The sequence below is a fragment of the Hevea brasiliensis genome, chromosome 8, assembly GCF_030052815.1.
Source record: "Hevea brasiliensis isolate MT/VB/25A 57/8 chromosome 8, ASM3005281v1, whole genome shotgun sequence".
In the NCBI taxonomy this organism is placed as follows: domain Eukaryota; kingdom Viridiplantae; phylum Streptophyta; class Magnoliopsida; order Malpighiales; family Euphorbiaceae; genus Hevea; species Hevea brasiliensis.
In genome coordinates, this window is record NC_079500.1 from 101,315,289 (window position 1) to 101,332,046 (window position 16,758).

General features: G+C 36.2%; 1 protein-coding gene across 1 annotated transcript; it reads right to left on the reverse strand.

Moving 5' to 3' along the window:
• Positions 1–14,640: 14,640 nt before the first annotated feature.
• On the reverse strand, positions 14,641–16,135 carry LOC110657646 (WRKY DNA-binding transcription factor 70). The gene is made up of 3 exons (XM_021814952.2): positions 15,700–16,135; positions 15,502–15,603; positions 14,641–15,334 (listed from the first exon to the last, which is right to left on the reverse strand). Exons 1-3 carry the CDS (start codon positions 16,032–16,034, stop codon positions 14,860–14,862), a joined length of 912 nt encoding a protein of 303 aa, XP_021670644.2. The 5' UTR covers positions 16,035–16,135; the 3' UTR covers positions 14,641–14,859.
• Between the last annotated feature and the right edge of the window lie 623 nt (positions 16,136–16,758).

Sequence of the window (16,758 nt, forward strand, 5' to 3'; positions counted from 1 at the left end):
TCGGGATCTTGTTCCTCAATATAAAGAACCAGTTCTTCCAATTCTTCAGCGAAGAGGGGAGGTCGGTAAAAAGCTCACAGTGCGGCTTGGCTTGGAAGAACCAGTACTTGTTGTCCTTTCAGCGAGAAAGCCTATGCAACTCAGCAAAAACCTTCGCTGTAGGCTCAAGTTTTTTTGCTCGGCATAACCCTCTGAAGGCCACCAAGATCCGCCATGAATTAGGGTGCACTTGGACTACGCTTACATAATGAAGCTTCAGAACCGCCTTGTAAAATTCGTCCAAAGGGAAATGGAGCCCGGCCTTCAGCTGCTCTTCATACACCATGATGAGATCGCTCTCATCGAAGAAGTGATCGGCCCGATGATCGCCATGGCATTTGATCAGTTCAAAGGAGTCGATCCACAGATTGTACTCCTGACTTATAGATTGGAGATTGGTTTCTCTCAAGACTGAAGGTAACTCATCAATTGGCAAGTTTTCTCTCCTCAAAGACACCCCTCGCCTCGATCCAATAGCCGGTCCAGTAACCGGAATGATGGCTGTGCTGGTTCAGCTACCTAATCTAATCACATCGCCCTCTTCCGAGGTCTACAAAACATGGACAGAAGGCGGGCTCGCGGTTCTCTGACCCTCGGCGTAGTTCATTTTTAGAAAAAACAAAAGAAATTAACAGAGAAAAAGAATCAAAATCCTTACTGGAATGTGATCGATGTCGGAAAAGCTTGAAAAACAAGAGAATGCTGAGATTGCTGGGGGAAGGGGTTCTGAAAATGACATAAGGATGCAATTGACAGACCCTCCCCCTATTTATACCCGTTTGAGCATTTAATGCTCACGAAGTCCCAAGCAGCGCATCGGTTAGTGGAATCAGCTGGCTTTCCTGACACGTCGAGGGAAGATTCCAGAAACACAATAATAAAATCAAATTAAAGAGATCAGTTAGCTAGGGTTATCAGATTGAGCAAACTTTCAAAACCATAGATCGGCTAATGGCGATTCATTTAGGGATCAGATCGGATATGCATATCAGAGATCGAAAAAGTAACTAACACAATAATAAAACAAAAATCTTCAAATAAAATATCATTTCATTTCCAAAAGATCGGATGACATCATCTAGGAGATCTCAAGAGATCGGATTACATCATTAGGGAAATCTTTAAATATCGGATAACATCATTTGGGTGATCTCTAAAGATCAGCACTACGTCTTACCTAATAATGGCCTATGTCAAAGCCTAGTCTTGTGGCCGAATCAAAATATGTGTTTGATCAGAAAGCCAGCCACAAGTATTGGATAGATGTGCAGCTCAGATAGGGTGACTATGACTCTTATGATGGTGAGTTAAGTCATCATCGATGTCATCGACCAGAATCGAGCTGCAGTCAGGACGCCCGATGTGGTGAGGGGCCAAATGAACTTCAAGAGGTGGTCACCAACATTAAAATTGAAATTAGCAATCCTTTTGCCCGAGATCAGTTCACTGATTATATCGGTAGACCGATTCGGGATCGGCATGATCGTCACTTTCGATCTTGATCGGTAAATTAGTTCGGTTCCCTCACTGTCATCGGATGTTGTCCTCATGGTTCTCCGATCGCTGGGATCGTAAATTTTCAGGAAAAGGGCAAAGAAAACAGTCAGAAAAAGATCAAAAGTAGTCACCATAGTCAGAATTGTTACTGGAGAAGCTATAATAGGAAAAATGGAGAAATGGAAGGAGGAGAAGTGAAATGTGAAGGAGCTTTCTCGCTGGTGCATATATATAGGGCCTGAGCATTTATTACATACAGAAACCGAAGCGGATGCATCGGTAACCGAAGAATTAATTGCTTTGACTAAGGCAGGTCAGATAAAGAGGAAAAATCTAGAATGGGAGAGATCGGGAAGTGATGAGGGACCCGATATGAGAAAGATCAGAAAAGGAGAGGGTCATAATAGAGAGATCAGAAAGAATAAAGATCAGAAAGCACGAAGAGGATAAAATGACTTCCAATCAACTCTCTTCATAATCAATTCCGAGTTAGTTAAAGCGTTACAGGCAGATCAAATCTTCACCGCGCGCCTCATCTGCAAAAAAGCCCACCTAGCTGACATACGCCAAAACAGTTACGACAGTCCTGTACACCTTGATCTCCACTGTTGATCATACTTGTAAGGATGGACCCGGAGCCCTTGGATCAAAAAGCAGATGAAAGGTCCGGCATTTTTTATTCCCAGCCCTCGGATCCATCTTGTAAGGTAAAACCCTTAGCCGTTGGATTAAGAGGAGAAAAGGACGGATATTCTGAATAGGATCCCAGCTGTCCATTTTGATTCTCTTGACCCTTCATTAAGAGCACCCGCTCCCTATAAATACTTGCATGTAATACTGTAGCAGGGACGAATGAAAAAGGTGGTGGTGATTATAGTGGAAAGGCTCTGAAATCTAATTCAGTCTTGCTACTTTGCCATTCTGAGATTTCAAGAAACTTTAAAAACCAGTTTTCTTAAGTATCTTCATCGAAGAAGGAGTTCTGAACCCTGAAATCTCCATTTTTCAGTGCTTGTTCATTGCTCCGAAAGGCCATTTTCTTTACTCAGTTTCATTCCCACTTCCCCGATATCGGTATATTACTCCCCTCATTCAACTTCATTCCGACCTGATTCCTGCTATTTCGAGAAAGTTTTAGTCTTTTGGCCATTGGTTTCCACCTCTACAAGATTTGTGGACACCAGAGTTAGCTCAACAGCCTTAACCTCCCACAGGTAAGTGTCTAGACTGTCTTTTCACTGGATGGTCATGTTTCATTTTATCTGTTTTTATTCTTCAAATTTCCATTATGTTCAGTCGCACTAAAATCCCAACGTAGATTATTCAGGCTGATAGTTATTTCTCGATGTTTACTTCTTCTATTCATTCGTAAACTTTATTCATTTCTTATTGGTTTTCATTTCCTTCGAAAATAGGTGTTCTAGTTGTGGGCAACTTGTAGGTAACTTAAAAGATATTGGTAGAAGTATCTTAATGTGAATTTTTTTTTCGAACAAATAAAAATAACAAAAGGTCGAATAGTTGGTCAGAGAAATAAGTTATAAGGTCAGGTTACGAAATGAGCCCAGGAGATAACATAATAGAGCGGGAATAGAGATGAGATTGAGTCCCAGACTAGCAACTAAAAGAGATCGGATATCGCCAGCCAAAGAGCTCTGATAAGGCTATCACATAGGAGATCGACGAGAAGTTCGGTCTTGTATCCACCCTCTAGTTATAAGGCTCAGGGGGAAAAGAAAAGCTTTGCACGGGTTTCTGGCACTCTCTGGTGCCAGAATCCTTAGTTCAAAGTCCTTACAATATATGATCCTAACAAACACTTTAAGAGATCGGGGGAGAGTTCTTACCTGATTCTCATTTAAATAAAAACACGAAGATTGGAGGAGAGTTCTTATCCGAGATCCTTCACTTAAAATTTTAAACTAAACACTTTAAGAGATCGGGGGAGAGTTCTTACCTGATTCTCATTTAAATAAAAACACGGAGATCGGAGGAGAGTTCTTATCCGAGGTCCTTCACTTAAAATTTTAAATTAAACACTCTAAGAGATTGGGGGAGAGTTCTTACTTGATTCTCATTTAAATAAAACACGGAGATCGGAGGAGAATTCTTATCCGAGATCTTTCACTTAAAATTTTAAATTAAACACTCTAAAAGATCGGGGGAGAGTTCTTACATGATTCTTATTTAAATAAAAACACGGAGATCAAAAGAGAGTTCTTATTCGAGGTCCTTCACTTAAAATTTTAAATTAAACACTCTAAGTGATCGGGGGAGAGTTCTTACCTGATTCTCATTTAAATAAAAACACGAAGATCGGAGGAGAGTTCTTATCCAAGGTCCTTCACTTAAAATTTTAAACTAAATACTCTAAGAGATCGGGAGAGAGTTCTTACCTGATTCTCATTTAAATAAAAACACGGAGATTGTAGGAGAGTTCTTATCTGAGATCCTCCACTAAAAAAAAAACTTTAGACCGAATACTTTAAGATATCGAGGGAGAGTTCTTAGCCGATTCTCAGCTAAAACCTTAATAAAATATGTGGAGATCGGATGAGAGTTCTTATCCAAAATCTCCCGCTTAAAACTCTAAAAAAAACATACTTAGAGATCGGTAGAAACTTCTTATCCAAGCTCTCTTAACAAAATCCTAATTAAAATAACACAACTCCAATACACAAGATAACTTTACTTGATACCTATTCACTAAAGGGCCATCTCGTGAACTCGTGTTCTTGGGCAATCCAAAATAAGTGAAATATCAAATATTTCTTTATGTCGCACAAAGGATTAACATCATCACTATCCCAACTCTCTAATTATCTTTTTAACTTATGAAAAGTATAACATTAAATCTGTTTACCCTCATTGAGGGACAAGGTGGGGTGCCTAACACCTTCCCCACCCGTATATGGACTCCGAACCTAGAATTTCTGTTTTCGAAGTGGTTGCTTTTAATTTACCTTCACAGATGGTTTTCTTTAATTTCCCTCAAAATTAAAGTGGCGACTCCTCACTTTTTCCACTTTGGTGAAGAGCTTTGTCGAGGCGACCGCAAATTACCTTGCGATAAAACACAATATTTTATTTTCTTGAAAATTTATATGAGCATGAGGAATAATATGATGAATGAATAGATGTAAATGATATGAATTGTTTTAACAGGTAACATAGAACCCACCATGCACTAATAGAACAGAGGGGACTCTGTCTGGATCTCCATAAAAATGAAATGGGATAAAAAAAAATTTTTTTTTCACAAGTGAGATAATAAAATTAAATGGACATTAAATTAATATTGTAAACGATAAGACAGGATTGGGTGCTCCGGCACCGAATGTAGCACGCCTTATACGGCTACACTGTAGACGGGAGAGGGGTGTTATATTTATTGGTATCAGAGCAAAGGTTTAGGCATTCCTAGGCATAGGTAGACAGAAAGATATAGTGTGCATAATACGCATGAGCCCTTATTTAGGAGTCGAGGTGACACTAATGCAGGTCTGTTCTTTGTCTATTTTATAGGATTGATGGAGTCTGATCCTTCAGAGCAAGGGTCTTACAGACCAGAGGAGGAGGAGGTTGGTAGTCATATACCTACTCCTAGTCAGGAGCGAGGCAGGAGAGAGGAGTCGTCACATGGTGCTGCGGGTAGAACACAGCAGGCATTCTTAAAGCAGATGAACCAGATGCTCCGCCAGTTTACCTGGGCTATTCCACAACCGCAGCTACAGCCACAACCAGTACAGCGGTCCCCATTAGAGAAGCTGAGAAAATATGGGGCCGTCGACTTTATGGGTAAGAAGGAGGATGACCCAGTTGCTACTGAGCATTGGCTAGAGCGGACTGAGATAGTGCTAAAGCAGTTACATTGCATGCCAGAGCAGCAGCTAGAGTGCACTCTGTTGTTACTACAGGAGGAAGCCTATCAGTGGTTGGATACAGTTTCCAAAGAGGTACAATCGACGAAGCTAACTTGGGATTTCTTCTTGATTGAGTTCAAGAAGAAGTATATTAGTCATAAATACTTAAAGGCCAGAAGGAGAGAGTTCTTAACTCTAAGGCAGAGGTAGCTCTCGGTCTCTGAGTATGAGAGGGAGTTTGTGAGGCTGGGTAGATAATGCCTACAGAGGCAAAGAGGTGTCATAGGTTTGAGGATGGACTGAACGATAATATCAGAATTATAGTGACGGCACATGGGTATACGAATTTCTCTCGGTTAGTAGCTGTATCACTTAATGTTGAGAGAGTATGAAATGAGGAGCAGTCTAGAAAGGATAGACAGTGAAAGAGGAATTCTGGACAAGGTCAGTCTAGTACGCCAGTTTTTAAGGGTAAGAGGCCTAAGGGTTCACCAGGCCAAGGCCAGAGACAGAGGTCTCAGTTTACACAGAGAGGAGGACAATCCAGAGCATCAGTGGGAAGTTCTCCAGGCACCGCAGTAGAGGGATTAACCTCCATACCATTATGCACCTATTGTGAGAGAAGGCACAGAGGAGAGTGCCGGTTATTGACTGGGGGATGCTTCCGATGCGGAGCTACTGATCATTTTCTACGGGATTGTCCCCATAGGAGTGTTCCCACTGCCCCATCATCGACTGAGAGATCTGCCTCCACAGCTCAGAGGGGTAGCAGACCTGCGAGGCCAGAGGTGATGGGTACATCACAGAGACCGACTTCTGAGACCATTGAGTGACCCGAGGCCCAAATAGCACCTTGTGTATATGCTATGAGGGCACAGGAGGAGCTAGAGCCGACAGACATTGTCAGATGTATACTTTCTCTTTATAATCCTTTAGTATATGTAATAATAGACCCTGTAAATGAGATGAGAGAAAATAGGTACAGAATTAGTTGAGAATAAGAATGTAAAACTAGAACTAGTAAAATAGACTAAAGAGACAGTAGTGCCTCGATTATTTACACCGGATAAATTTCAAGGACAAAATTTTTATTAGAGGAGGAGAATTGTAACGCCCTCACTTTAGGTAGTTCGTACATTCTACTGTTCCGGCGACTAACGTCTGTCCAGACAGCCAGGATGATTGGAACTACACTCCAATTAGAGTGAGGAGACATAAATTGACTGAATAAGTGCTAAGTAAAATCAAGGAAAAATAAAAGAAATGAAGTGCTAGTGAGTTAAATGAGCCGGAGTCACAGCGATGGGTGACCTTAACGGGAAGCTACTGTAAAGACAGCTAGCAACCCCAAACCTGTGGAGAACCCTATGAAATAATTCTTGGGACTCCAGTGAAGAGTTATTGAGGGTTCGATGACCATAAATTTGATAAGAAAACACAAGGAGAATTAAAACAATAGGTACAAACAATTTTAGCTTGTTAAGCTAAATGGAGGGCATTTTGGTCATTTCGCCTTCAGAAACGATTTTTGACTAACTTGTTCATTTAAGTAAATAAATTATATGGCTTAAAATATGAATTAATATTGAGGAAACTTAAATTAAAAATGAGTAGAAAAAAAAATAAAAGAAATGAAAGAAAAGAAAAATTAACATTTATGACATAAGTTTATATGATGTCATAATGACATCATAAAAAGAGATAACCAATGGGCAATTAACACACAATTAAAAGGGATAAGGAAGAGTTTAAAATGAGACAAAATTCATTAAAAATAGTCATCTTCTTCATTTTGGCTTCCATGGCCGATTCCCTCTTCTTCCATGCTCTTTTTATTATTTCATTTTCTACCTTGATTTTCCCTAAGTTTTCTTCCATAAAACCCTAAACACCCTTCACAAAAATTAATCCCCACATCAAGAGGAACATTTTGATTGTCATAAATTGAAAAAAATTCAAAGTTTTAACAAGCCAAGAAAGTGGTCAAAGAGGTTAGTGCACTAATTCACTTCTTTTTCTTTTATAAACATGAAAAGCTTACTAAATTAAGTTAAATTGACATGAAATTAAAAGAAATTCATGAGGATATGAAGTTACTAAATTTCGGTAGCCCTAGAATAAGAATGAAATTGATGGTTTAATAGTTTTAAATTGGTTAGGGAAGTTGATTAATGAAGTTTAATGTGTTGGAAATAGACTTGCACAGGTGTATACTTGATTTGGAAATATTGAATTAGGGTTTAATCATAAATTTAGGGTTTTTGTGTAATTGTTAGAGATTGACTTGTTGAGATTGATTGTTGACTAATTGAAGTGCTATGAATGATAAATTGTAGTATGGGAGTAAGGAGGAATGAATATTGGGAGTGCTTCTCTTATGCAGGAAATTCAGACCTATGAGTCCAGTGTTTTTTTGAGTTATAACTGAAGTTGTGTGACTCCAATTAGTGTGAGGCCAATTGGAGGTGAAACTAGACTCAAAATACACCATTTTTCATGAAGAAATCCTGCCTAAATTCTATCAAAATCTTGGTCAATTTACTGTCCCAATCCAAATATCTAAACACTGAACCCAGAAAAATGACCAAATGAATAGCCATAACTCCCTCTAGACAGGTCCAAATGATATGAATTTTATAACATTGGAAAGATTAGACACAGGACTACAACTTTTATTGAGAACACCAAGCCCAGAAATTCCTTTAACCAAATGAAATTACTGACCCAAGTTAGATCACCAAACTGACCAGAATCAATTTTGCCCAGAATTTTCTGGACATAGACCACTTGACCAGTTTTGGCAAAATGGCTATAACTTGGTCTATAAAAATCCAAATGCAATGAAACTAATAGAAAAATTTTTATAAGACATAGGTCTACAATATTGGTCTTTTGACCAAAACCCAGAACCCAAAGGAACTAGGTCAAATGGTTAGAAAAATTTAGCACATCAAAACCTGGAGTTTGACCAAACTACACTTGACCCCAGAACAGGCTTTAAGTCATATCTCCCACTAGAAAACTATAAATGGGAAGAGACCAACTGTTCTAGAAACCTAAGAAGTAGGGCTCAAACTTTGATTTAGAGACTTGCTCAAATTTGGAATGTAAGAACCCTGAAATGAAAGTCAAATCTATTGACCTGAACATGAACCCTAAAGACACAAGGCACATGAGTCCAGGCTAGTGATTTGGGTATAATTAATTCTAAAAACCTTGAAAAATTGTAATTAAAATTTCTGAGTGACTATAAGACATAGGGTAACAACTTCTATGAAGAATCTTATGCCCAAAAATGACTGTAACAGATCTAATTAATTAGACCAAGATAAACTCCAGAATCTGCCTAATTCTAGACCCAGAAAGAGACAGTGAACTAGTTATGGTTATTTGACCATAACTTGAATTCTAAAACTTCAAATAACATGGTTCAAAAGGGAAAACAAAGACAAGACATAGAGGAATAACTTCCATGGAGGAAGTGTAGCCAAATAAGGGCCACATCTTAGCCAACTTGCTAGGTGAATCTAAGATACTAAACCTGGACCTTGAGAAAGGTTCCTAATATGATTTGACATATGAGATGAAATAAATTTCAATAACTTGTTAAGCATGAAAATGACAAGAATCAATGAAACTATGAGTATTAAAACATTATTTTGCCCAAAGTACACCTAGACTCGTTTATATAGGTCGGATCAATTGGTATACCAATTAGGGATTATATATTGCAGTACTGCCCACAGGGATAATCATTGACAGACAACATATGTCTAAGATGATTGTTCTACTGGCTTTATGCCTGCCCGATGGCCATAGTGCCAATTTTCATTATTACTGACTTATGCCTGCCCGATATCTTTGTGCCTGATATGACCATTATATACTGGGTAGACATATGGATGTCTAACTAGTATACTCCCATGTATCCAGTTTTTATAGTCTGTCATAGGTTACTTGGACACATTTATGATAAATAAAATTTTAAATTCAAACAAGTACATGAGAGAACCATTAATATAAATTATATAAGACTGAATATAATAAATATGACTAAAAAGATCCCGATTAACTTAATTGCTTCCAAAAGACTGTAAATTCATATAATTGTATATTTCTTTATAATGTTATACGCAGGATAATTATTTCAATTATTTCGATGTTTTTATTTCAATTTATGCATCACTAAGCAATATGCTTAGTGCATTAGTTCTTACCACGCGTAGGTATTGGAGAGCAGCAGTAGCAGTAGTGCTTAGATCGGACTTGGACCAGATCTGCTAAAGTGTGAGTCGTTACCTCATCAGTTGTTTTGGTAGGGCTCATGTACATATTAGATTTTGCATTTTGGTATTGTATGTAATTAAAAGATGTAAATAATTTTGGATTGTATATGAATTGTAAATATTGTACTTGACTTTATATGAATGAAATGCTGTATTTATTTTCTTGAAAATTTATATGAGCATGAGGAATAATATGATGAATGAATAGATGTAAAGGATATGAATTGTTTTAACAGGTAACATGAAACCCACCATGCACTAATAGAACAGAGGGGACTCTGTCTGGGTCTCCATAAAAATGAAATGGGATGAAAAAAAAAATTCTACAAGTGAGATAATAAAATTAAATGGACATTAAATTAATATTGTAAACAATAAGACAGGATAGGGAGCTCTGGCACTGAATGTAGCACGCCTTACTCGGCTACACTGTAGACGGGAGAGGGGTATTACACATCCTGCTGAGTCAAAGCAAAAACCCTGGCTTGACCTCTACCACCAGATGTTTGTTTCTGAGTTTGAGTAGATCCTTTACCACTCTGACCATGACCACCAGAAACCTGACTTCTACCACTATACTACGAAATTGGCTAAACTTGAGAGGGAGTAGAATGTGCTGCCTAACTAGCACCCTGAGTTGTCCCACTAGTAGGACAGTCTTGTCTACGATGTCCCAACTGTCCACAACCAAAGCATGCTTCAGTGACCCAATGACAAGTGCCCTTATGTAGCTTACCACAATGCTAACAAGGAGGGGAAACAGGCCCAGTGCTAATTTGACTATACCGAGCATTCCTTGCATGAGTCCTCTACTCATGTCCCTGACTAACTTCAGATTGATGTGCCCTATTGTCAACTGTAGACTAAGAACCCTACTTATTACCCTGATAAGAGCCTTGATGACTCTGTCCTTTGTTAAACTGATTAACCTAACCATCTTTTTTAAACTGCTTATGCTACTCATGAGCCCAACGTTCATTATCATATATCTTCATCTGTCTAGCCTGATCAACCACCTCCTCATATTTAGGTAGTCATAAAGGAGCTACACGATCAATTAGCTTATCTCGTAAACCCCTTTCAAACCTGCGAGCCTTTTTCTCCTCATTTGGAATCAAGTGTTTACCAAAGTGAGATAATTTGGTAAACTTCATCTCATACTCTGTAACTGTCATGTTGCCTTGCTTCAAAGTTTCAAACTCTAAAGCCTTAGCCTCTTAACACTAGGAGGGAGAAATCGCTCTAAGAAGAGAGAGTAAAACTCAGGCCAGAGGATAGAACCTTTGGGTTGCCCATTCTTCTTAGAGAGATACCACTCCCGAGCAACTCCCTTAAGCTGATTTCCTGCCAACATCACCATCCTAGCACTACTGCAACCCATAGTGTCATAACACCTCTCCATGTCATCTAAAAAATCTAAGGGATTAGCTAATGCATCCTCTCCAGTGAACTCCTTTGGTTTTAGCTTGAGAAAGTCTGTAGAGTCAAGAAATCGAGCCCTATCCTGAGCTGGTGCTGAAATAAGGCCAACCACAGGTTTCTGTTATTGAGTTGTAAGGTACTCAGTTATAGTATTAACAGCACGATTCACTGCATGCAATCCTGCTGCCAAATCTACCATAGTAACCTGATCAGCTCTAGGTGCTTGAGCTGCAGTAGCTAATTGAAATGGTTGTGCCCCAGTCTTAGCCATAGGCATCTGTTTAGATGTTTGATTAATAGTTTGAGGTGGTACCTCCCCTATTGGATCCAGGTTTGCACCATTAAGACCCTTGGCCCTAGCTCTCCTCTTACGTTTAACAGACCCAGACACCTATTCATTTTAATAAACAAGCATTCAATCTAAAAATGTGAGCCAAATTAAGATAGGTGAAAAAGTACGAAGGACGCAGATATCTAAAGCAATGATAAACTGAAAAGTCGTTAAGGATCCTATGCTCCGCAAGTTTACTAGACTTCAACCGGGCTCTTATACCAACTTTATCATGATCCAAAATTTTGTGTCATGATCAGCATATAATTTAAGTATTTTTAAATCATGCAAGCCTTATCAGAGTATGTTGAATAAATATATTATCACTTACTAATAAAAAAAAATAAAATCTAAATAAATAAAATACTGAATATTCCATAAGTAAACTGCGGAGTCTCTACAGATTTCAAATAAAAACTTAAACTGTTCAATAAACTAAACTAATTATTAGCCCAAGAAAATATTAATTCGGGCATACCATGAGAACAAATCAAAGATTGTCCCTCTCCAGAAAATGGACTGAATATTTGGATCAGCTGCAGAATTCTACTGATCTGAAATAGATAACAAACAGAAAAAGCATAGTTTGAGCTAATGCTCAGTGAATAATAATTATAGCACATAACGGAATAGGAACAGGCAGACGCTTGATTAATTTCATAATAAATTTTCTAATTAATAAAATCATGCTCATGCTATCAAAATCATTAATAAAATAATTTCATAAAACGTATATATATAAAAAATTCATTCAATAAAATCTTATGGTACCATACACCAGGATGATGATACCCCACATCACCAAAAGTTAGATGGTAAGCGCGCTACCAGATATTAGATACCTTCCTCCTCCTTCACAAATATCAATGCATATGATACTAATGCAAACCATAAATTGCAATGATGCATGACTCAACAATGCAACCTAATACCGTGATAGTCCATAAGGTGGGACCAGATAGCAGATACAGATACTGGGTACAGTTACCAATTCAAAACAGAAAATCAATTTTCATAAATCAATCAAAATCAACCCAAAGATTTTAGATAATGAACAATAATTGACAGTGTAATTCTAACAGTTTATTTTAACAATTTCAGAGAGTCAACAAGATCAAATTAATCTCAAATCAATTTTGCGTAACACATATATAAATTTCACAATTAGATATCAATCAATATAAAAGATATTAAAGGCCTGTTCCCAGAATCCTAATGGCTCTAATAAAGAGATAATTGACAAAATCAATTATTTAATCAAAATCGAAATAAAATTCAAGAATAAAATAAAAAATATAGAAAGTCACATGTAAAATAATTGTTAAAATATTGATTTAAAATTTCATTTAATAACAAATTTAATGCTGAGAAATTTTAAAATGGACTAAAATGGTGTCATGTACTATAACTACCACTCACCTAGAACCTCCAAAACAATAACTAGATTCAATAAAAGAGAGATAATTTCAACTGACAGATTGAATATTCGAATCTTTTACACATTCAACATATAAAAGAAAAATATCAAATAATATATATATACAAGATGATGAAAATACCTATTGAGAGTATTTGGTAGAAAAAAAATAGGTGATAAACAGGCTTTGAGAGCAAGGTTTAGCAGAAAGAAATAATTATGATATATATATTTTAAGAGTTCTATTAGGTATAGAATGTGATAAGAGTTATTATTGAATTGAGTTGTTCAGATTACAGATATATATTTAATTTAAAAAATAATATATATATATATAAATAAGAAGGCTATACAATAAAATATTTCTTTTTTTCTATAAATATATCTAAATATTATTAACTAATTACAATAAATAAATAAAATATTGGATTTCCAAAAATTGCTATTTGCGCATCCCCGAATGCTTCACCCACTCTCTTTCTTGCCTTATCAAAACTATTAAGGAGTGTCCATAGAATTCTTTTTTAAATTATTATTAACCCATTGTAAAGAAACGGCATCGTCTTATGAGCTCAATTTGTACTAATATCCACCGAAGGCATGTTTATTGGTGACGAATAAAACTCTTTTAAGCCTAATGTGTAGATAATGATTCTATTTCTATGATTAAACTTAGATTTGTTATATTTAAATAATTTTGATATATTTACTTATAATTTAAGTTTTTTTATTATTTATAAGAAAACTAAAAAAAAAATGAACAACTAATTTTATAATTTAGTTAAGTTAATAAAAAAAATTTTAAAATTTTAAAGTATGAGTTTATTAAATTTTTTATTTAATTAAACAAATAAAAAAAGTCAAATTTTCAAGAAAAGTTCATTAAAGACTCACATTTAATATACCTTTAATTAAAATTTTAAAGAGGGCAATGGCCTTTATCAGTCTCCTTATAAATACATCATTACTTCATAAGCAAATTTAATTAATAAAACTCAGAGAAAATTAATGTAAATTATTGGAAGGAATAGACTCAAATTTAAATATATAATTACCCACTAAAAAAATCCTAATCAAAGAATGTTCCATGGTCCACGGACTTCCTCCCATTGTGTTGAATTTTATTTTGCTTAGCCTAAAACCAAAAGCGACCTCAGAGGAGAAAAAAAGGGATAAGTATTACAATAGCTTTCTTTCATTTTTCTTGGATGTTTCTGTAGCCTTTTAATGTTCTAGAAAGCAGATTTGTGGCTATATTTAGAAGATGCAAAGCATCTCCCCATTCATTTTCCAAATTCAAAGGGACCACTTGGGATTTTAATTACTGCCTTCTTGAAATTAAATCTCAAATCAGCAGATTGATTTTTCTTATCCAGTTTGGTCTTCCTTTTCCATCATCTATCTTCAACTTTAACCCTTAAATACGTCTGTCGTCCCCTGTTATTATTGTACTTTGGCTATGGTGGTGACTGGTGTCTGCCCCATTCACTAAGGCACCATTTGTTTCTAGTTTGAGAAAAACAAAAATTATTGCAATCTCCAGCTTTTATGATCAAATTAATTATAAACAATAAAATTAATATTGTTGAAAAATTTTTACCATTGTGCACTAATATTCAATATTTATGAATGGGTCTAATAAAATATATCAGACTCAATTTACACTTTATAAAGAAAGAATTATAAAGGAACAATTTCCCACTTAGCTGATGTAAAATCTTAATAAATATGATAATTAAGGAGGATTAGAAAAATATTAATTGGTTTTATAGTGGCGTCAAAGTGTTGGTGATCAAAACTTTTTGTCATTTGAATTAGAAAGTCTCTCGCTATTAAGCACATAAAGTGCAAACAGTAATACAATATTGTCACATACTCCTTTTCAATATGAACAGCAGAATTTTAGGTTGAGAATGAGAATATTGGAGGCTAATTAGAATGGCCACAATCATGCCGGCTACTTATTCCACAATAACAAGGGAAAACCTACAGCTTTCTACCTTATTAGGTTAGGTAGTTGAACTTACTTTCATCAAAATGAAAATCACTGTCAAGTTCAATGGAATTCACCGCAAAATCCATGTCCAAACTTTGAGAAGTAGCCTCTGTAGAAGCTACAAGATCACCAGGCTCAGCTGATTCAAATGCTACAAGATCCTTCCATATGATAGAGTCCAAAGATGAAAGATTATCTGTTAGATCGCTTGGATTCTCTTCCTTATATTCTTGCTTAATTTTGGTGGGTGGATGGTGTTGATGGTCCATTTGGGTAAGAGTGTTTGAATTGGAAGTAAGCTTATAAGATTCCCAAGGAGAAGAATCTCGTGTTGTGATGATTTGTGGAACCTTAAGAATATCACCGCAAGTATGGTGACCAATATAAGTGGTTTGATACATTTGTGGATCTTCTTCCATTCTCTGGACTTGCTTCGTTGCCTTGCACCCTTTATCGTACTTGTGGGTGCACCTAAAGTAGCTCCTGTCCATCAAACAAATAAGAAGTGGGTTTAGCATTAGGAACAGGGAAAACTCACTTTCCTCTTTTTAGTAAAGTCCTAATTTCACACCCCTTTTCTCCTTTATGTTTTCTTTTAAGATTCCAATCCATAAAACAGGACAATGATAATTCAAAATAAGCATTACAACCTTGGGTATTTAGCATTGAGGATCTCTTTCTGCCCATATTTTCTCCATGCATGACCATCTTCTATTGCATCTGAGACTGTTGTCCATGACTGGGAAGTCTTCCTGAACCAAGAAAAAAAAAGTTTCTTGTGTTAATTTTCATAAGCAAAATATATAGTCTAATGATTTAACAAAAGCAACTAGATTAAGTATACTTACTTTCTCTTGTAACAACCCCTCCTCTCCTTGGTAGTTGCCCTCTTCCTGCTCTCGCCGGAATCTTCAGATCTCCGGTCATCACAGCAAGCTGAGTCCCCTTGGGAAGTTATCTGGTTCTGAAAATTCTGAACAAAATCACAAGTTAGCAGGGTAAGAGCTTCAGTGAAAGATCTCAAGATCTTGACCGCAAGCTCATTAGCTGAGAGAAACCCATTATCTCCGTAAGGTTTCTCGAGGAGAAATTGAAGATGAGTTGCAGATTCTTGGCCTTGAACGAGCTCCTTTACCACCCTTTCCCTGTTGATTGATATTTTTTCAGTCCAAGAAGTGGCCATAAGTTGGTTTAATTTGTTTCGTTTCTTTTCTCGTTGTTGAATAAATTTCTACTGCATACTCTAATATAAGCGAAGAGTAGTAGAGATGGGGATAGGCTTTTATGATATTGTTGATTCTTTAACAAGAAAATGGGTGGAGAAACAGGGAAGAAAATCAAAGGAAAAGGGAAGGAAGGATCGGGACATTGTAAATTCTACAAAAATGCTTACATGGGGTATGTGACGTTTTCAGGATGATGCAAGCCTTTGCTAAGTCTCTCTCTTTATCCTTATCTTGTCTAGAATGCTTTGAATAAATGATGTTTGTTGTGCCACATGACATCATGATCTAGAATACCTTCAAAATTATCCAAAGCTAAAGTTAAAGCTATAATCTTTTTTACCGTCAAAATAAGAATTATAATTGAATCTGATGAAAATTTAGATTTAATATTTTATAATTCAAAAACGATTTGAATATTATTGAACTAATCATTGATATAAATTTTATGTTCCATCCATGAGTTAGTAAGTGAAATCCATCTCTTTATCAAACTCATAATTAAAGATGAGCCGTTTGTAATTAATTCAAAGTAAAAGGCAATTCAAACACTAATGAGGCACTGAAGTTATTTCAAAGAGTTAAAAATTTTAAATTCAAATTTAATAAAAAAAATAATAATTTAAATAGAATACACGTAAATATAAATTAATGACAGAAATGGATCGTTATTAAAATAATGAT